A 21,792-nucleotide genomic window follows, 5' to 3' on the forward strand; every position below is an offset into this window, starting at 1 on the left:
ATATCAGCTGAAATACCTCTCCAAATGTCAGAAAGATTGGTTGAAACGAATAAGAGAAACAGGTTATCAATGAAAGCGCCGTCTGACGCCCAGACTTCAGCCCACCTGTGGGCCGCAGGAAATGTGTTTCTAGGGCAACCGGGAGATGACTAACAAGGCCACTACAAACACTGTGTGTGTGTGTGTGTGTGTGTGTGTGTGTGTGTGTGTGTAGGTGCTCTACAGGGAGTGATAATGGACGTGGGCGGCTGCGTGGGTGGGGGCATGTTGCCATGGTTACGCACCATGGTGGTGGTGAAGCGGTTGCTGTAGGCGGTAATGACTCCACACTTGCTGCCCGTAAACAGCTGACAACTGTCCGGCACCCAGGCACAACTCGACACCTGAGGAGAGACCAGAGAGACCCAGATCAGAGCGGAGACGAGGAAACACACTCATGAAGAAGGGGACATTTTGATGACGTGATTACGTAAAGGGTGAATCTCACAAAACCCGTTAAGAACGAGCCTGGTGGCTCATATTTCACCCAAAATCAAGATCAAAAATTGCACTGCCGTTCAAAGCATTGGGGGGTCAGCAATGTAATTAATATTTTGGTGCTGTTTGCGTGTCGTTCAAAAAATACCGTTTTAAATTTTTATTTCAATGACATGAATGGACTATATTTTCGTTCACGAGTAAGAAGGTGGCTGGCCGCACACTGAATTTAGTAAGACAAAGATGACGTGATTACGTAAAGGGTGAATCTAAAAAAAAACATTAAGAACAAGTCTGGCACATATGTCACTCCAAATAAAAAAAAAAATAAAAAAAAAAATAATTACACTAGCGTTCAAAGCCTTGGGGGGTATGGGGTCAGCAATCCTTTGGTGCTCTTTGCGTGACGATCAAAAATATTTTTTTAAAATCAATTTTTTCTTCCATTTTTATTATGTACTATATTTGAGTTCGATAATGTTTTTTATTTCATATTTTGTATTTTTAGGGGATTTTATGGTTCTAAATTATATTTGTGCTGTATTTATAATCCATTTATTCACTTTTTTAGCATGGGCTTGAAAATTAAATTGTCGTAATTCTTGAATGCTTTAGAGCAACCAACTTGAGTTTGATTTCTTTTCAAGACGGCACTTGGCAGAATATTGCTTACGTTAATTACATTAATAATACGTTAACATATTATTGCTTACGTTAATTATTGCTTATGTTAATAAATACCCAGGCACAACACCTGAGGAGAGACCCAGACGAGGAGCCTGGTGGCTCATATTTCACCCAAAATCAAAAATTGCACTACCGTTCAAAGCATTGGGGGTTCAGCAATCAGTCCCTCCAGTTTTTCGCGATTCCGCGATCGCTGAATACAACGCAAAATCAACAAATTGTCGCATTTTTTTGCGATCCTGCATAATTCCTAATTTAACCGCAAAATAATCACAAAAATGAAAAAGACCTCACAAAACATTAAATTATAATCACCCAATTGAAATATCTCTAGTTTAATTAAAGTTTCAATGCATTTTACGTGGATACAGATGTTGCGCACGCAACGTTATGTCTGTGAGCGGTCTGTCAGAAACATGGCGAAAGAAAATTTGTCTCACCTGCCCTTTCACATAAGCGCCAAGGAGCGGGCTAAGCAATATTCTGATATATTGCACGAGAGTGGGGGTAAATTGTTTTGTTTTGACCGAGTGACTGCCTGACTGCAGTGTGTGTGTGTGTGTGTGTGTGTGCGTGCGTGTGTGTGACTGACTGCGTGTCACCGCCTGTCAGCGTAAATTCTCTTTATAGCGCTTGAACAAATACACATAGCAACAATTACTTCAAAATATTAATCTTGGCGAGTATTTACGTAAAACTATCAGTAATAACTGATTGGGACGTTTGTCATTACTGTAGTAGGTCTTAAAGTGACAGTAACCTAATTTACCTGCTGTTGTCAGTGTTGTTAATGTTAATCAAGCAACAACAATAGCTAGCACAATTTTTTAAAAAACGTAAATTATCCACTGTTTGTAACTGTATCCTTGTATTTATTTGTCCTGTTTTGTTTCTTTTTGTTATTTGTTATTTGAGTGTTTACTTGATTATTTAAATCATTTCTTGGATGTTCCTGGTTGTGCCCATAGGTTGTTTTAAAAGTTAATTTGATGAGAATTTGATTAGACCAAAATAAACAAGCTTTATGCATTTTGTTTGTGATTTGTGTCATGTATGACTATTGTGCATCTGACATAATACTTTTATGGTAAATGTGATGTCCTAATTATAAAATATAAAAATCGCAAATTTTTTCACAAATTTCTGGAAATTACCACCACAAAATCAGTCATTTTGATCGCAAAAATCACACAAAAAAATCGTGAAATCCTGGAGGGACTGAGCAATGTAATTAATACATTAGTGCTCTTTGCGTGTCGGTCAAAAATTACAAAAATTCAAAAATTAATATGTATTATTGTGTTCTTTTGATTTAGGAGTAAAATATGACCTGGACATGTTTTTGTGAGCTATGCTTTGTAAAGTCAGCTTTATTTCTATAGCATTTCTTTATACAATACAGTTTGTTTCAAAGCAGCTTTACAGGGTTAACAGGAAAATAATGCATTTCGGATGTTGATTCAGTTCCATTGTAAAGATCATCAATTATTAAATTAGTTCATTTCCTCTATAATGTCATCGTCCAGCTCAGTTCAGAGTCAGCACAGTCAGATCAATAATATCGTTGAATATTAAGATGTTTGGTAACACTTTACAATAAGGTTCATTAGTTAACATGAACTAAGAATGAACAATACTGTAACAGCATTTACTAATCATAGTTAATATTAATTTCAACATTCACTAATACGTTATTAAAATCAAAGGTTGTATTTGTTAACATTAGTTAATGCACTGTGAACTAACATGAACAATCAATGAACAGCTGTATTATTATTAAATAACATTAACAAAGATTAATAAATACTGTAACAAATGTATTGCTCGTGGTTAGTTATTACATTAACTAATGTTAACTAAAGAACCTTACTGTAAAATGTTACCATAATATTAAATAATATTGCACACAGGAAGTCCAAGTGATGTCACACAGGAAGTGTGAACTTTTGCATGCATGTGTGCAATTGTTATGCTTCATCAAATTCAACCTTGTTTCCAAAGTGGCTTTAATTTACAGCATTTGGTCCCAAACCAGCTAAAAGTGTGTGCTGTGCATATAACAGACGAGTGTATTGCCACATCACAAACTGAATCTGAAAGCTGTCCAAGTGTAGCCGGCGTATGCTAGCGGCGTTTACGGCTCTGACCTGGTGCAGCGGTGAGCACTGGATGAAGTTGATGGGCGGCTCGCTCTGTTTGCTCTTCAGACGCAGCATGTTGTCGGTGTAACCCCAGCTCAGGATAGCAGACCACTGTATGTCTGTGCTGTGCATGCTCCTTACACCTGACACACACACAGAGAAACACTTCATTTGTACTTTGAGCTAATTTTCTATGATGGCAAATGCAATTTCTTCAGGTACTATGAGAACTGTGTTCATTGATGTGGATAATTGGGATAAAATGCAGATGCAATAAAAGTAGGACCAAATCATATAGTTAGGCTGATTAATCATTCAATATTTGCACAGATTATGGCTGTTATGGTTGATAAACAGCCTTTTGTTTTTCACATCTGTTATTGACATCTGTTTGAATAAAAATATATGCTAATAAATGTATAAATGTGCACAATACATTTGGAATGCATCAGAAATTCATAGAGAGTGCCATTAAAAAGTTTGGAGTGTGTAAGATTTTTTTTTATGTTTTTGAAAGAAGTCTTCTGTCCACCAATGTTGCTTTTATTTGATCAAAAATACAGTAAAAACAGTGGAATATTATTATAATTTAAATCAGCTGTTTTCTATGTGAATATACAGTAAAGTGTAATTTATTCCTGTGATCAAAGCTGAATTTTCAGCATCATTACTCCAGTCTTCAGTGTCACATGATCCTTCAGAAATGATTTGCTGCTCAGGAAACATTTATGATTATTATTAATGTTGAAAACAGTTGTCACAAAATTTTTATTATAATTATCTTATTGAACTATCCCTAATTTAATTAAAGTTGTAATGCATTATTTTCACGAGGATAGAGATGTTGATAAGATAACTTCGGTACTGACATACTGACCGATGTCAGACTTGCTTTAGATTTCTTGTCTAGGCTTGTTGCGATTGAACAGTCAAATACACATAATCATGTCTAAATGCCTGTTGATGTTTATGTCTTAAGTGAACAAACAGTTTGTGACACACGTCAGTATTGGATCGTTGCATTAGTGTAGGTCTTAAAGTGAAATCAGCCTAATATACCTGGTGTCTGTGTCGTTAATGTCAATCAAACAACAACTGTTTGTATCTGTATCTTTATTTGTTCTATTGTCGTTTGTTTCTTATTTTATTACTGACTATTTAGCCTACTTAAATACTTACAAAATTACTATTAAGCAAGTTTTTGTTTAGCTGTGGTTTGCTTATAAGATTTTGGTCATATTGCCTACCTTAAGTGATCATGTTATTAAAGCTAGATAGTACACCGTTACACTAGCCTAGCAAGTTATCTAATAGCCTAACAATTTTGAAAAAATAAATAAATAATTATTTCAGGTTCGTTACGACACCGCACTCAATATCCCCCTTTTCAAGTCTGAAAAAAGTTATTTTTTGTTTTAAAAGTTAGAATGTATCAGAATTTGGTAAGAGACCAAATTAAACAAGATTTATGCACTTTGTTTGTTCTTTTGTGTCATTTTTATGGTAAATGTGGTATCCTAATTATATTAGACATTTTTAGAAATAATCCCCACAAATCACCATCATTTTTATCACAAAAATCACACAAAAAAATTCATGAAATCCTGGTGTGACAGAGTTTAAAGTTTTGTTTTGATTTTTTTTTTAAGATTGAAAGTTTAAAAAAACAAACAGAACTGGTTTAAAATAGAAATCTTTTGCATCATCATGAATGTCTTCAATTTAATGCATCCTTGATGAATAATATATATAAAAAAAAAAAATAAAAAAAAATAATAATAATTATATATATATAATTATTATTATTTATTTTTTAATATATTATTCATCAAGGATGCATAAGGTCTATAATTGTATGTCTATATGAATGATGAGGCAGTTTCTCGTGTGTGTGTGTGTGTGTGTGTGTGTGTGTGTGTGTGTGTGTGTCTCCTCCACCTTGCTCCTTGCTGTAGATCATCATGAGGCAGAACTTGCGGGAGAGGCCACAGATGGCTCGTGTGGGCAGCGCCAGCAGGGACCCGAAGCGTTCGCCGTGAGGTTGGCTGAAACACACCACGGGGTCCGGAGCACTGGGGGATCCCACGTACTCGCCCCATTTCAAGCCCTTTATCCACGGCAGAGGACTCTGGAAATCACAGGAGAGGATTAAAGGCTGTAAAAGACCATTTGGGATTCATGCAACACACGCTGTAAAGCGGTTGACCAATCACAAAAGACTCTGGCCAATCAGAGCGGAGTCGACTCTCGGAAAGGAGGGGGTTAGAGAGACTGAATCTTCGAATGAACCGTTTTCTGCTCTTTGATGAACGAGGTGATGTATTTTATGAGAAAATTAAAGTTTTTTTGACCTTGGATGCATGTCGGACTGCCTACTAATCGTTAGTCGACTAGAAGAGGCTTGGTCGGCCAACATTTTATTAGTTATTTAGTCGCAGTACTCCACAGGAAGTGGCGAAATCACGCGGTTCGTGAGGGACAGATCGTTAACAGCAGGAAATCCAAACATTCATCAACCTCAAATATGGCTTATCACTTGAAACATGTAAGTAGTAGCAACTTCACAAGTCGGCTCGCTCTGAACCGAAACTCAGTGTATACCTGCCTCACAGACATGAGAAATATATCTATAGAAAGCTTGAAATGTTTATTTTTAAATGGACCAATCCGAATGGAAAATAAGTATTCTCAGATTATGTAATCCGTATGAAACGTCCACTACTGCGGAGATGACGAGTCAGCCTTGTCGACGTAATCTCTGCAGCCGAAAACATTAGCAATAAATTATTAAAATGTTTTGACAGTCTCCCATTCATAATCATTACTTTTGCCGGTGCGCTGTGGCAAGATTCACGCGTGCGTTTTAGCACTGATTAGACGATGTAATATATAGGCAATTAATGCTGTCAAATCACTAGTTAATTTGGCATGTTACTATGTTTACTCAGTTTGCTGGGAAAGTTTGTGTAAGCCAAATCATTGCAGATTTAGTGCAAATACTCGTGAGTCATCATGATATATTAATTACAGCTTATTACACAGAATCTGCGCATATCTGGCTTACTTGAACACACACGTCTCTACGCAACAAATAACGGCGCGCTTGTTCATTTGCATTGAAGCAATAGCGAAGATTAAAAATCATTTGTTTAACAGAAAAGACATTGCTATTTTCCAACATCCTACATTTTTTTTATGTTCTTTGTACTGTATAAATCGGTCCACCTTACACACTTTTGGTGATGAGGATGAAAGAGGAAGGGAGGAGATGGCTGGATGACAGGATTTTTTTTTTTTTATAAAAAAATGAACATGTAAAATCTGTGAAGTAGTTAATCTGGTTCTTTTTTTTTCTTCTTTTTTTTGGCTAGTAGAAGTTCTGAATGGCCGGTAACTTAAAAATTTAGTAGCCAAATTGGCCGGTGAGTGAAAAAGTTAATTTAAAACCCTGCGTGTAAACCTATTGTAGGAGACTCAAAAACAAAACTAGGAACCTTTAAAATAGCACAAGAGGGGCACTTTAAAATCATCCTCAAGCTATTTAATGTCAAACTGCACAATAATTTCCGCACCGGATAGGTGGAGTCCTTGGGCTGTAGTAATTGGGCTGTAATTAGTCGACTAATCTCTTAAATGAACGACTACTAGTCGACTAGAAAAATCTTTAGTCGAAAGGCAGCCCTAGATGCATGTAAACGCATTGTAGAAAACTCTAAAAACTCTTAATATCATCCTTAAGCTATTTAATGTCAAACTGCACAATAATTTCCGCACCGGATAGGTGGAGTCTTTGGGCTGTAGTAATTGGGCTGTAATTAGTCGACTAATCTCTTAAATGAACGACTACTAGTCGACTAGAAAAATCTTTAGTCGAAAGGCAGCCCTAGATGCATGTAAACGCATTGTAGAAAACTCTAAAAACTCTTAATATCATCCTTAAGCTATTTAATGTCAAACTGCACAATAATTTCCGCACCGGATAGGTGGAGTCTTTGGGCTGTAGTAATTGGGCTGTAATTAGTCGACTAATCTCTTAAATGAACGACTACTAGTCGACTAGAAAAATCTTTAGTCGAAAGGCAGCCCTAGATGCATGTAAACGCATTGTAGAAAACTCTAAAAACTCTTAATATCATCCTTAAGCTATTTAATGTCAAACTGCACAATAATTTCCGCACCGGATAGGTGGAGTCTTTGGGCTGTAGTAATTGGGCTGTAATTAGTCGACTAATCTCTTAAATGAACGACTACTAGTCGACTAGAAAAATCTTTAGTCGAAAGGCAGCCCTAGATGCATGTAAACGTATTGTAGAAAACTCTAAAAACTCTTAATATCATCCTTAAGCTATTTAATGTCAAACTGCACAATAATTTCCGCACCGGATAGGTGGAGTCTTTGGGCTGTAGTAATTGGGCTGTAATTAGTCGACTAATCTCTTAAATGAACGACTACTAGTCGACTAGAAAAATCTTTAGTCGAAAGGCAGCCCTAGATGCATGTAAACGCATTGTAGAAAACTCTAAAAACTCTTAATATCATCCTTAAGCTATTTAATGTCAAACTGCACAATAATTTCCGCACCGGATAGGTGGAGTCTTTGGGCTGTAGTAATTGGGCTGTAATTAGTCGACTAATCTCTTAAATGAACGACTACTAGTCGACTAGAAAAATCTTTAGTCGAAGGCAGCCCTAGATGCATGTAAACGCATTGTAGAAAACTCAAAAACAAAACTAGGAACCTTAACAATAGCATAACGGGGCACTTTAATATCAGCCTTAAGCTATTTAATGCCAAACCACACAATAATGTCCGCAGCGTGTGTGTGCTGTACCGGGTAGGTGGAGTCTTTGGGCTGTTCCCGGCTCTCTCGGAAGGCCAGCTGCACCAGGAGGCCCATGGCCGCCGGCAGTTCTGCATCCGAGAGGAGTTTGGTTCCCGCTCGGCTGATGTGGGAGGCGTTGAACAGCTGTCTGGGAGTTTGGCCGTACGTCTTGATCATAGTTTCCAGAGCCCGACGCTGTACAGGGTCTTCAACAGCAGAAACGTCCATGCCAAAGTAAGTCTAAAGAGAGAGGGAGGGGAAAAATCAGATTTATTTACGGATGCTAGTTAACAGGCTGAAGCGCAAGTCCGATGTTTATCAATGTCTGATGGATTTGAGAAATCGAAAGAGCAAAGACAGCCGATCCACAATAATGCTGATACATACAATAATGTTCAAAAGTTTTAGGTCAGAAATATTTTTTTTAAAGAAATTAATATTTTTATTCAGCAAGGATGCATTAAATTGATCAAACGTGACAGTAAAGACATTTATAAATCTTTTCCAAATAAATGGTGTTCTTTTGAAACTTTGTATTCATAAAAGAAACCTGAAAAATAAATGTATCACAGTTTCCACAAAAATATTGATTGTTTTCAATAATCATAAATGTTTCTTGAGCATTAAATCATCATATTAGAATGATTTCTGAAGGATCATGTGACACTGAAGACTGGAGTAATGATGCTGAAAATTCAGCTTTGATCACAGGAATAAATTACATTATACTATATTTTCAAATAGAAAACAGCGATTTTAAATTATAATAATATTCCAGTGTTTTTACTGTATTTTTGATCAAATATGCAGCCTTGGTGAGCTTTTTTCAAAAACATAAAAAAATAAACGTACCCATTGAATGGTGGTGGTCCTAAAATAAGCTTAATTTCTTTTAAGCACAATATAATTTTTTTGTGGCTGAACATGTTTTTGACAGGCTTTGCTTTTTTAAAAAGATCAAAAGACGTAAAATATCAGTGTGAAGTGTGCTAAAGCTGTGCGTAATAAGGAATCGTACTGCAGGATGAAAGACATTGATGGCGTGGACTGCAGCTTTGCCCTTTTGCTTGAGCCCGAACACCAGGTCAATCCACTGGCAGAGCGTCTGGGAGACTTGATCCGATTCCAGAGCCTGTCTGTGTATGAGGATGAAGAGTCGCGGGTCGTTCCTGGCCCAGGGCGGCAGATTCACGTGGTTCACCCGCTCGCTGTTCTGCCGCACGCCAAAGTCAAAACCTGCCAGAGGGGAGAGCGGGAAATACCACGCTAACATTAGCAAGCTGTTTTAATATGATTCTTGAATGTTTTACATGAATAGTCATTGGTTATATCTAGGTTACCCTCATCCTTCCCTTGTGTCCTGTAAAAAAAATTTTTGTCCAGAAAGCTTATTTTATTTCATTTGAATAATATTTTTTATTGTATTTACCTTTAAATTCCTATATTTAATCAATAAATAATAAATAGTAATTTAGTCATTTAAGCACATTACTCACATTCTTTCAACTTAAATTCAAAATAACTCACAATTTCATGCATAAACCTTTTAATTCAGCTCAAAATATCTTACATTGGGTGTCTTTTCAGACCTCTTGTGGAAAAAAAATAATATAACATGATATTTCATGACTCTAGATGGCCTTATAGCTCTATATAGAGTAAATGAGCTGTTCCTCTGGGTCCTAAAGTCAGTTTCTCTTCAGTATGCATTCAGATGCACATGTAGACTGGTAAAGTTTTAGCATTTTTAGGTTGAATTTTGAGCATTTTTAGGTTTTTCTATGTGTACTGAAGCATTCCATTCATTCCTAAGAGGGTCAAATTGACCCGTGAGGGAAGGATTTGTTACTTTTTAAATTTTAACCACAAAACTCTTCGAATCCATTACATTTTTTGTGTATTCGAGGTTAAAGTGTGACAAAAAAAATTCAAACACAATTTCAAACAATTTTTGACCCATGGGGAAGGATGAAGGTTAAAGGTTATGTTCTTTTTTTGATTGTGACAGACATTTCCTTCATGAGAAGTTGGATGTTGGATGCTAGAAGAAACCCAGGTGTAAAAGAGCATCCACCTTCTCTGTTGACCAGGAACTCGGGAAGATAGAAGAACTCTGGGATGAGCTCTTTGACATCCGTCATGGACTCGAAGGACGACAGACGCCACGTGGTGTTCATGGAGTGAAACGTTCGGTCGGGAATATCAAAGCTCTGGTCTGCGAGACACACAAAACCTTTCATTAGTTTCTTGTGCTACCTAATATGGATAAACCAACTGAACTAAAAATAGCCGGAGAAAGAAGGAAAGAGGCTGGATGAAAGGCCTGATCATGTTTCTGAGGCTAATGCATGTAGCGTGAGACTTCAGAAAGACCCTTTTCAATGACAGCCTTTAAAAGCATCACACTGACATGTTTGAAGACGTCGCTGCAAACACAGGTGCTGTTAAATATTAAAAACGTGGCAATGCTGAATCATAATTGAAGAGGGTGATGTTGCAAAAACCTCAACGAGTTATGAACAGACAACAGATCATCATTCAGGGTTTTATAAGGGGTGGTTGCATTAGATTTTTAAGTATTTGATTTTTATGTTCTGGAGCTTCTGCTTTCTTGAATATGCAAATCATGAACATTTACATAATAAGGTACGAAATGTCGTGTTGAAGGATGATGCTAGGCGCAGCACAGCACAGTGATTTTCCATGTATTAAAAGGTTTTAGTAAAAATATGTATATTAATATTGCTATTCATTAACCCTGTAAAGCCTGACATATGAAATAATAGTATATATTAATGAGAAGTTTATTGAACCTTTAGATAACATCTAAAAAGAAATCATTTGCATATGTTTTTTTTTAATTAAGTATCATATTTGATATGTAACAGGCTTTTATGAAAATGCATTCATGCTATTTAGCAGACGCTAATGTTCATATGGTCAAAAAGTGATGATATTATGCTTATAATGTAAATCAATGAGATCTGTATAACAGTATAGCAGATACAGACATAAAATGCATATAAATATCAATATCTGCCAAAAATCTGTCTTAATAAGATGATATTTAAATGCTTAGTTTTATGATCAAAGCTCTGTATTTTTTTGCGATACAATGATGATTGAAAAATGAACTAATTAAATCTTCCTCAAAAGCCTGATGATCATATTTGACACTCAAATTTTAACATGATTTTTCTAAAAAAATATTTATGGATAATCAAGTAAACGGTAGTAGGTGTTCATTTTGAAATATTATTAACAATATCAAAGTTATTCTTACGCTTGATAAAAATCAGATTTCACAGCAGAAAGACACATGAAGCTCGAGCTGAAGGAGGACGTTTCTACAATTATACTAAAAGACTTTTACTTTATAAAAGTCTAAACTATAAATCAGAGATGGATAGCAAAGTATGAAAGCAAAAAAAGCAAAGCAAAGTTTGATCATGTTGATCAATTAGAAGCCATAGAAATTTGCATATTAAATATGACACAGTAGGCTTTGTTGGGTTAATATATACAGTATATATATATATATATATATATATATATTTACTTCATTTACTTATTAAACAACCTTTGTTGAGTTCAAATACTGAAGAATGGCATGGAAACATTTTTAACTTTTACATTCAATATTTTTGACTCTGCTTGGTCAAAAGGCTGAACGATTTTGAAAACTTCGATAAAAGTTTGAACTGACCTTGATAGGCCAGAAACATCTTGGTGAAGGGCGGCAGCCGGACCAGGAAGTGCAGCACAGTGCCGCTGTTGGAGTAGTGAGAGCCGTAGTGATAAGGCTGGACGGGCGGCATGGGGTCGTCCTCTCGCTTGCCCTTCTTAAACTCCTCTTCCAGATACTGCGGAGGACATCAATAGTTAGTTACACTTACACACACCTAATGACATCAGCTGTAAACATATACGCTCTAAAAGAAATTTGGATACAAAATGATCAAAGAGTGTAGAAACCGTGCTATCTTCTGTCAGCTGTCTTCTAGGGTAGCATATTGAAATGGTGTCTCATAAGCGACTAATGCATGGGAGATTTGATTTATGCTATTGCTAAGCTGAAATTTTCCCTTTCTGCAAAGGACACTTGTGATTGTACGTCAGAATTTTAGCCAGATGAAAATGTCTTAGAAGGCAACATAATGTGCTGCTGGGAAAGCCCTTCATGCCGGGCCTGCGCCTGTGATGCCTATGTAGACAGTTCACCAGATTTTGGAACAGAGCCACAGTGTGATTGGTTAACAGACGCTGGTGTAAACAGGAATTAAAGCCCTGCAGTGCTGCCGTACCCTGTAATTGTCCACATAACGGTCTTCCTTCTCTTTAGACTGCACTGCGATGGGTTTGCTGAGGCTCCTGTTATATAAAAAAAAAATCATGTCATATGTCAAAAAAATCATATATGAAAAATCATCATTTGCATACATGTCTATAATATATATATATATATATATATATATATAAGGTCAACAGTTCAGAATAATTTAATTTTTTTTAATGTTTTTAAAAGTATCTTAAGTCCACCAAGGCTGGATTATGTGAATATATAGTAAAATGTAATTTATTCCTGTGATCAAAGCTGAATTTTCAGCATCATTACTCCAGTCTTCAGTGTCACACGATCCTTCAGAAATCACTCTAATATGATGATTTGCTGCTCAAGAAACATTTATGATTATTATCAATGTTGAAAACAGTCGTGTTGCATCATATTTTAGTGGAAACCGTGATACACTACCGTTAAAAAATGTTTTCATTCAGCAAGGATTCATTAAATTGATCAAAAGTTACAGTAAAGACATATAATGTTACAAAATATTTATATTTCAAAAAAATGCTGTTCTTTTAAACTTTCTATTCATCAAAGAATCCTGAAAAATAAAATGCATCACAGTTTCAACAAAAATATGAAGCAGCACAACTGTATATGAGAATTTATAATTATATGTATTAAAAAAAATCTGATGGCGATACTGAAAATTAGAACATACTTCCATTTGTACTATTTCATAGTTTTGATGACTAGCGAGAGCTAACACTATTATTAATGGGCCAAATGGGCACAGAAATCAGTTGATGCCAAATTTATCAGTAGGGCTGGGTATCGATTCAGATGTTCCAATTCGATTAGATTTCGATTCCTGATTCGACTCAATGAATATAGATTTAATACAAATCCTATATTTATAAAAAATAACGGTGAACATAAGTTTTTTAATTAATAAGTGGTTAATTAATAAAAAGAAATTAAGAAATTATTAGCCACAAACCTGTATATTAAACTCTTTTTATTTTAGGTACACTCGGGTATATTAAAACCCAACTTCAAATGCATACAATGAATAGACAGGATTTTGATGCAAGATGAAAAATTGATGCTGAAAATTGACAAGTCAGAAGAGTCGCATGCCTTGATCAATCAGGATCAGGTTATTTTATGTTTAAGATAAAACACATAAAATCTCACAGCATTAACTGTAACATAGAGACTGCAAGGCTATAAACAGTGCAGGAAAACTAATACTGGCTTTTGGGTGATGGATAAATAAATATGGAAAAAAATCGATTTGTGGCGTTTAAGAACCGTTTTTGAATTGACCATATTTAAAAAAAACGATTAATCGGAATTTTTTTTCTTTTTTTTTTTTTCAGCCCGATTTATCAGGCTATCACTAATGAAAAATGGCATTCAAATACAGTAATATGCTGATTGGGGTCTGACCTGTAAATGGAGGCCTCCTGCAGGTCCAGAGTCTCACTGATGTAGTCTCTCAGGATGAAGGGGAAGACGGGATACTGCATGAGGTCGTTGAAGGAGCGGCCCGCGTGCTTGTTGAGATGAGTGAGGTACTCAAAGTTGGTGATCTGTCCTGAGCTCCACAGGTGCGTGAGGGCCGTGATGTTGCCGTACTCCAGCAGGTTGGGCAGGTCTGAGGTCAGGATGTTGTGGTAGACGTCATCACGAAACTGAGACGGAACAAACAGGAAGTTACTTACGGTTGGGCAAAATTCTGAATTATGGAATTGGGTCTCTTTCAATTCATGAGTGGGAATTTATTAATTAAATAAATTAACTAATTAATAATGATTAATTAAATATTTCTGTTTGTTTATTTGTGCAAAATATAAAATATGCACAATAAAAGGCAAGAAAATACAATTTATATACACTGCAGGTTATAAATAAATAAATAAATAAATACGATATGATATCACGATTATCGCATCCAAAATAAAAGTTTGTATTTTCATAATAAATGTGTGTGTACTGTGTATAATTATTTTGTATATTTAAATACACATACGTGCATGTATATATTTAAAAAAAAATGTTATTTAGATATACAATATTTATATTTATATAATATAAATTATATATAAATCTATAAACAGTATATACATGCAAATATTTCTTAAATATATACAAGCATGTGTGTGTATTTATATATATAAAATAATTATACACAGTACACACACACATTTATTATGTAAATACAAACTTTTATTTTGGACGCGATAATTGCGATATCATATCATGACAGCCCTAATATATATATATATATATATATATATATGTAAGTATGTACATATACTGTATATTAGGGTAAGGAGAATCACGCTTCTTTTGTTTACGATTTTAAAAAAAAATAATTTTATTCCAGAATCAATATTAATACAAATTAAATTGCTTTATTTTTGTCCTTGCTAATAGACGAGGTTGACAGAAGTTAACCACTTTCGTTCTAACAGAGGATGAAATGTGTCGTTATCTATGAGTGTCGTAATATCCCAAGTGGACGCGTGGAAGAGACGTGAGACTGAGCGCACTGAAAGCCCTCGCGCTGCTCATATACTGAGAGAGAGAAGACAGTAGAGCTGCACGATTCATCTTTAAAAGACTGTGATCTCCATTCAAACACCCACGCGATCTTCTTTCAATTCGTCTGCATATTAAACCTTTGACAAAATCATATCGCAACATTCAAATCTGTCATAAAGAGAGTCATCATAAAACAGCTTCACAGTCTTTTCAACCTCATAGTATCATTATTTCTGTGATACAATAGTTCAAAGATGGGATAAAAGTTTAAAGTTCAAATATACACACATCTCTACAGTAGAGATCAAAATAGAGTAAATAAAGCACATACTCTCTCTCTCCCACTCCAGCACACACACATACAGGAGTACGGACACACACTCTCACAGAAACGACATTTCTCACTAGCGAGGTAATAACGGCGCTGTTCTTGAAGCAGATAAACTTACAGTTTCACTATTAGTAGAGACGCTGCTGCAAACACAGACTCAGGTAATTCACACACACTTAATCTCTCTCTCTCTAATAACTGCATTAGTCTGCTATCAGTGGCTCAAGTCTTCATTCCTAGCTCTAAAATTATATTTTGGAATCAGCAACGGAGGTGTGGGATGAGATGCACAATAAATTAGTCCTGCACACCAGGGGCCTAATTTATAAAACTGTGCGTAGGAACCTTACTAAAAGTGTACGTGCGCCCGAAAGCCAAAAATGGCGTACGCAAAAAAATATTCAGACTTATAAAACCGTGCGTACGCCAGAACCTGCGCAGAATTCACTTTATAAAACCCAGTCAGCGGAAGATTGTGCGTACATGCGTCTCCACCCGAAATAACCATATAAAGCTTACAACGCCTAGTTTTACTATGCAGATCCTCATCTACATATCATTTGCATATGATTATTCATCCACGTGATAACTTAAACGTTATCACGTGGATGAATAATCATATGCAAATGATATAAACGGTACAAGAAACATTACATTAATACAAATCAAGTAGTTGTCTATCCTTGCCTTGTTTTTGAATAGCCTACATAAATCAAATAGTGTAAAATACATTTCAGAGAAAGTTTTTCTCAATCTTTTCCACTTGCCGAATTGTATTTTTAATTGATTTATATTTTTAATGGAAACAGATAGGCCTTGGGCATTATTTGCACGAAACTATTTTCTCAGACAATCTGGTATTATCATGATAAGCAATTATCTCTGTGGTTAAAACATTAAAGCACGCCACAGGAAAAGTGTTCAAAAACAATCGCATCCACAACAAATATTTCTAATGATTGAATTAAATTTTTTTTTGTAATTTCAGTAATGATTTCATGTTTAAGTGTTTAACTCCATTAATTTGAATGGCATATTTAATATAAATGTTTATATCAGAAGTATTTTATTTATTTAAACTGTTATTTGCGTCAGTTTCACTAAACGGCTCAACACGCTCGCTGCCGCGGACATTTAAGAAGGAATGGATATTTGCTTCAAGTGACAGGCTTGGTGATTGAAATTGTATTTGTATAATCTTTCTGTATATGTTTAATTTTCTTTAGATTTTCTGTATAAAAGTGACCAAAAATACATTTAACTCCAGCTCACCATCGGTGTCGCCAAAGTGCTCCATCTCCAAAACGTTCGTACGCATGGGTCAGAGTTTGCGTGCAGGTGCGCAAATTTTCCCGTCAAGTTTTTCTTTATAAATCCCACCTTTTGCGCAGGAACTGGCGTACGCATGTTTTCAGCCCCGTTTTGTGCGTACGCAAGCTTTATAAATGAGGCCCCAGAGCATTTTAAGGTTTGAGCGTTTAATACATATATATATATATATATATATATAATTTGTATATGTATATGTATGAGCAGAATAATTGACTTTGGGCTGTTAAATTGTTGTAAAGTAATGCACACCCAATGTGCATTATTTTTCTAATAATTCAACGGCCTGTCGTCAATTATTCCTTACATTCATATATATATCAGTATATATATCAATACTAATGTCAATGTTTCTAAATATAGCCCATATGTTGTGTGGAGTATATGCATGATTATGGGTAATTTATTCTGAAAATAAAAACATATTATTTAAAACACTACACTTACGTCAGTTACATAGCTATGCTTTCTTGTATTGAGGAACCATTGCCACACTTGAACGTCATTAAACTGTCACAAGCCCTGTGTAGATTAGCAGCTAATGCTCGTTGTGTTTGACAATGGCATTGTTACCTTGGCGGTATCAAACGCGAGCAGCAGCGTCCTGCCGTTAGTGAGGAAGATCTCCATCGCATTATCTCTGAGCTGCCACCAGCGCTTGTGGACCTCCTTTATCTCCTCGTACGTCCAGGAGAAGGAGGCCGGCTCTGTCTCTCCATGAGGACTCTGGGGGAAGGACACATTGTGAACCTCTAAAACACACACACGCCTCATAACATCTATTAGCAGTGGGTGGCGTGACCAAAATCTAGTATCATGGTATGAGTAACTTTATATATCACCGTAAAAGTAATCTTATTCCGTTATTTAGTTGCTGGAAAAATTATGCATTTTTTTATATTTTTTTTAGATCAGGGTTATTTTCGTAAACTAATACTTAAACTATATTTATTCTACACAACATCAAAGAATAGTGCATAAGTATGTGAATTGGGACACACCTATAAACTTATTTTATTTCGACTAGTTGCCAAGGTAATATTTCTCATTTTTATTTAGTCCAAGTACTAAAATAACTATTAAATAAAATATACTAAATAAACAAAAACTTAATACAAACTATATATATATATATATATATATATATATATATATATATATATATATATATAAAAATAAAATATACTAAATAAACAAAAACTTAATACAAACTATATATATATATATATATATATATATATATATATATATATATATATATATATATATATATATATATATATATATATATATATATATATATATATATATATATATATAAACTAATAAAAATAACAAAAATATAAAACAAGACGACTAAAACTTTAACTAAAATGAATTAGAATATATAAAAATAAAATTAATTCAAAATATGAATACAAGCTATAATAGTATATCAGTAATACTAAAATAACACTGGTTTAGATATTATATAATATTATATAATAGACTAGTTTAAATAATAAGGTAAAGCCTATTTTTGAACGATTTAACAAATTAAATACTTCACAATTATTTTCACTTTTTTATTTGGAACTTGATGGACAAAAACCAAAAGATCAGATTGCTCATGATAAACATATTTCCAAACGTTTAGGAAACAAAACACATACTTGGTTATCATGTGTCTCAGCAACATTATCCTCCACAAAGTACATCCCAGATTTTCCTGCAGACCCGTAAAACACAACAGATGATTTTAGCGGCGGACACAAGGATCATGTGATGGAGGTTTGGAACGAGTCTTACCCAGCAACAGCTCTCCTGCCATCTCTCTAGAGGGCGCCACACTGATGCACCTTCTCGTGAACCTAAAACAGAAGAGCATTTTGTGTTTTGAGATTCTGCACCGTGGCTCTGGCAATGAAACCTCAGTGTGCTTCTCGTGAGGTGAGAGTACCTGATGGGCTCACTGGTGGCTTTGTCCTTCACTATGGATGAAGAGGAGTAAGCCTTGTCCTCAAACAGGAATGCTAGCGGAGCCTTGATGGCATCTGTGATGGGCAAACCACACGCATGAGATCAATCCATCAGCTGATCAATCATATCACAGCTTTTGGTACATTTCTGTTTGTGTCATATTGATTTGTTCATCTAAAAAACATGCAGGGGTCACATTTCATCCCAAAGTCCGAAAAAGTATTAATTAATAAATTTACTTATACTTACTTATTTATATGCTAATATTATTATTTACTTACATTTGTTGGTTTACTTATTAAATTATTTACTTACTAATTTTACTGATATACTTATTTAAATATTTATTTATTTATTCTTATTTATTTACTAACTTATAATTAACTTCCCAATTTTACTTTAATTTTCTTATTTACGTATTTACTTGTTTGTTTACTTATTAAATTTCTTATTTACTTATACTTATTTACTTAGTTATTTTACTGATTTAATTATTTACTTACAATTGATTTACTTACTATTTTAGTACCCAACTTTACTTATATATTAATGTTCTTATATATTTATTTACTTAGTAAATTTGTAAATAAAGTTCATAAATAAGAAAATTAGTATATTTTCTTTATTTACTACCTTATTAAATTACTTATTTACATATTTATTTATTACAATATTACCTACTTATTAATTTACTTACTAATTTAGTACCAATTATACACATTTTTTTATTTACTTACTTTTACTGATATACTTATTTACATATTTATTATTATTATTATTAACTTTTTAATTGACTCATTTAGTTCTCAATTTTGCTTATAATAAATAAGTATAAGTAAATAAGTAATTTAATAAGTTAATTAGAATATATTTTTATTTACTTATTTACTAACTTATTAAATTACTTATTTACATATTTATTTATTTATTATTATTATTTACTTATTAATTTACTAACTAATTTAGTTCCCTATTTTACTAATATAATCATTTTCTTTATTATTTATTTACTTATTAAATTTACTTACTTGGGTAAATCTTTCAAGAACATGTCTAGGTCAAATTGTTTACGCAACGAGTAAATAAACTGCATCATGAAAATACATTAAAAAAAAAACTTTCTAGAATCTAGACAATAGTATATCACGAGCTGATGTTGTAAAGTGCTTTCTCCAGCTCCAGTCACCATCTAGTTTGCGGCGGTCTTTGAGCAGGTATTTGTTGGGGATGGTCAGGTAGCAGCGCTGGAGGCGTCTCCGCTCTCGGTTGGGGCCCTCAGTGGGATCCAGCTGCCAGGACGTGGGGTAAGAAGACTGATCGTACCACACCGCCCTGTTCCACAGGGATAGAAGAACATCAGACGTGTTTGGAACAACATGAGGAAGAGTAAATGTAGCAGTGTAACGACACTCTCATGTCACGATTCAATACATATCACGATACTGAACTCACAATATGATATTATTGCGATACTCCAAGACATATGATAAAGGGTTAACAAAAAATGTACTGTTGATTAAAATGCTACATTTGGTGGTTTTACATTGTGTGTGTAAATGAATAGTCTTGGACTTGGTGCTGAAACCCAAAGCACAGGACAATAGAGACACCAGAATAACAATATTCACGATTCTGAAGCTGAAAATACAGAATTATTTTTGATGAATATGCTTTCACTGTCACTGACTAGATATATTTAAAATAATGTAGGCCAATTTTTACTGGTAACATCAGATTATTTGGCAAATATTCCCCCATTGCATTATTATACATTATATTCAACATTATATATAGTAGTTTAATGACACTAAAACTCTGTAAACTTGAATTTTTTCTCACCCAGTAATTTTTATGTTGGGTGAACTATCCACAATACATATTGTTGTATTTTTGTATTGCGATATATTGTGACGTGATGTAGAGGTGGGCGATATATCGTTTAGACGATAATATCCAAATTGTTGTCTGGACGATATGCAAAATTGGGATATCGAATATTTCATAATTTGTACAATCCGACCCCCCAAACATGAAAAGAGCTGAAAGAAGTTAAAGAGAAAACAAATAACGCACACTATAACATTCTAAACAATTATATGTAGCGATTTTTAACACTGTAGGGCAGTACTATTCCGGAAGCAACGAGTGGCCCAGCCCATGGTCCCGTGTCGTCAAAAACGCACGAAATAGTGCGCGCAGAAGCACATGCGCAAAACCGTTTTGTAAAATGATATAAGAATTATTTTTATTTTATAATATGTCATTTTACAAAAGGACATTTTACAAACCTACGTTTTGCGCATGTGCTCCTGCACGCACTTTTTCAGTCACAACACAGCAATCAGAGGAGGACGCGCTGAAAACTTTAATGCTGTTCTCTTCCTTCATAACTCGTACTGAGAAGGTTTGAGTTGCAGAGGAATTTGTGACTTTTTCACCTGTTCAACCACATCAAAGTTTCGTAATTAGTAAGTCCGTGCTTTTTCTCTTTTTGTTCTTATGTGCTGAAGGGCCGCTGTGCCTTGGTGAAACGGTGTTTGTACGTGAAGAGCTCTTTTCCAAAACGCCATAAACCTAAAAAGCTGCCTCAAAGAACCAGCAAAAGTAATGATTATGTAAAATATTGCAATAAGACATTTTAATTGTTTATTAATTTCTGTGTCGGCTGCAAAGATGAAGTTTATGATAGGCTATTCTATTGACTCGCGATCTTTGCAGTAGGCTAGTGAACGCACCGGAGAAATGCACATTTATTAGGCTACATAGTTTTATTTTTATTTTTATGCATTAAATCCAGAAATTGGTAATGAAAAAAATATTAAAACTAAGATACAATTAATACAAAACGAAATTCGTTTTAAAGAAAGGCTTTGTGCTTTCTGTTTTGAGGTCTCTGTGAAAGTTTGAAAGTCTTTTAGTGCGCTTTCAGAGCGCTCGCGTCCATAATGGAGAACTGTGACGTAATATTGTTTTTTCCTCATAAATGCAAACACGAAAAATAAAAGACAAAAGACTTTTTTAAAAAGACAAACCATCAATTTTTGAAAAAAAAAAAAAAAAAAAAAAGATGGATTTTGCGTTTTGGGGAAAAAATTGAGGGATTTATAGCGTTTTGAAAAGAACATTTTTTACTTTGAATTTATCATCAACAATATTGTTGTTTGATTTAATAATCACTGTTGCAAGAGGTGCCTAGTTCCGTTTTTTTT

At 34.5% G+C, this 21,792-nt stretch overlaps 1 protein-coding gene across 1 annotated transcript in view; it reads right to left on the reverse strand.

The window, feature by feature from the left end:
* The window catches only part of lyst (lysosomal trafficking regulator), a 120,912-nt gene that overhangs the window by 7,856 nt on the left and 91,264 nt on the right, over positions 1–21,792 (reverse strand). Inside the window, exons 37-50 of the mRNA XM_079855637.1 lie at positions 19,770–19,915; positions 18,564–18,657; positions 18,413–18,474; positions 18,277–18,332; positions 17,198–17,350; positions 13,867–14,111; positions 12,434–12,500; positions 11,836–11,992; positions 10,204–10,344; positions 9,148–9,365; positions 8,139–8,369; positions 5,244–5,433; positions 3,312–3,448; positions 285–383 (exon numbers count right to left, since the gene is read on the reverse strand). Of these exons, the coding sequence (XP_079711763.1) occupies positions 285–383; positions 3,312–3,448; positions 5,244–5,433; positions 8,139–8,369; positions 9,148–9,365; positions 10,204–10,344; positions 11,836–11,992; positions 12,434–12,500; positions 13,867–14,111; positions 17,198–17,350; positions 18,277–18,332; positions 18,413–18,474; positions 18,564–18,657; positions 19,770–19,915 (1,996 nt within the window). The remainder of the gene's footprint in view (positions 1–284; positions 384–3,311; positions 3,449–5,243; positions 5,434–8,138; positions 8,370–9,147; positions 9,366–10,203; positions 10,345–11,835; positions 11,993–12,433; positions 12,501–13,866; positions 14,112–17,197; positions 17,351–18,276; positions 18,333–18,412; positions 18,475–18,563; positions 18,658–19,769; positions 19,916–21,792) is intronic.

Source organism: Squalius cephalus (assembly GCF_949319135.1).
Source record: "Squalius cephalus genome assembly, chromosome: 21".
Taxonomy (NCBI): domain Eukaryota; kingdom Metazoa; phylum Chordata; class Actinopteri; order Cypriniformes; family Leuciscidae; genus Squalius; species Squalius cephalus.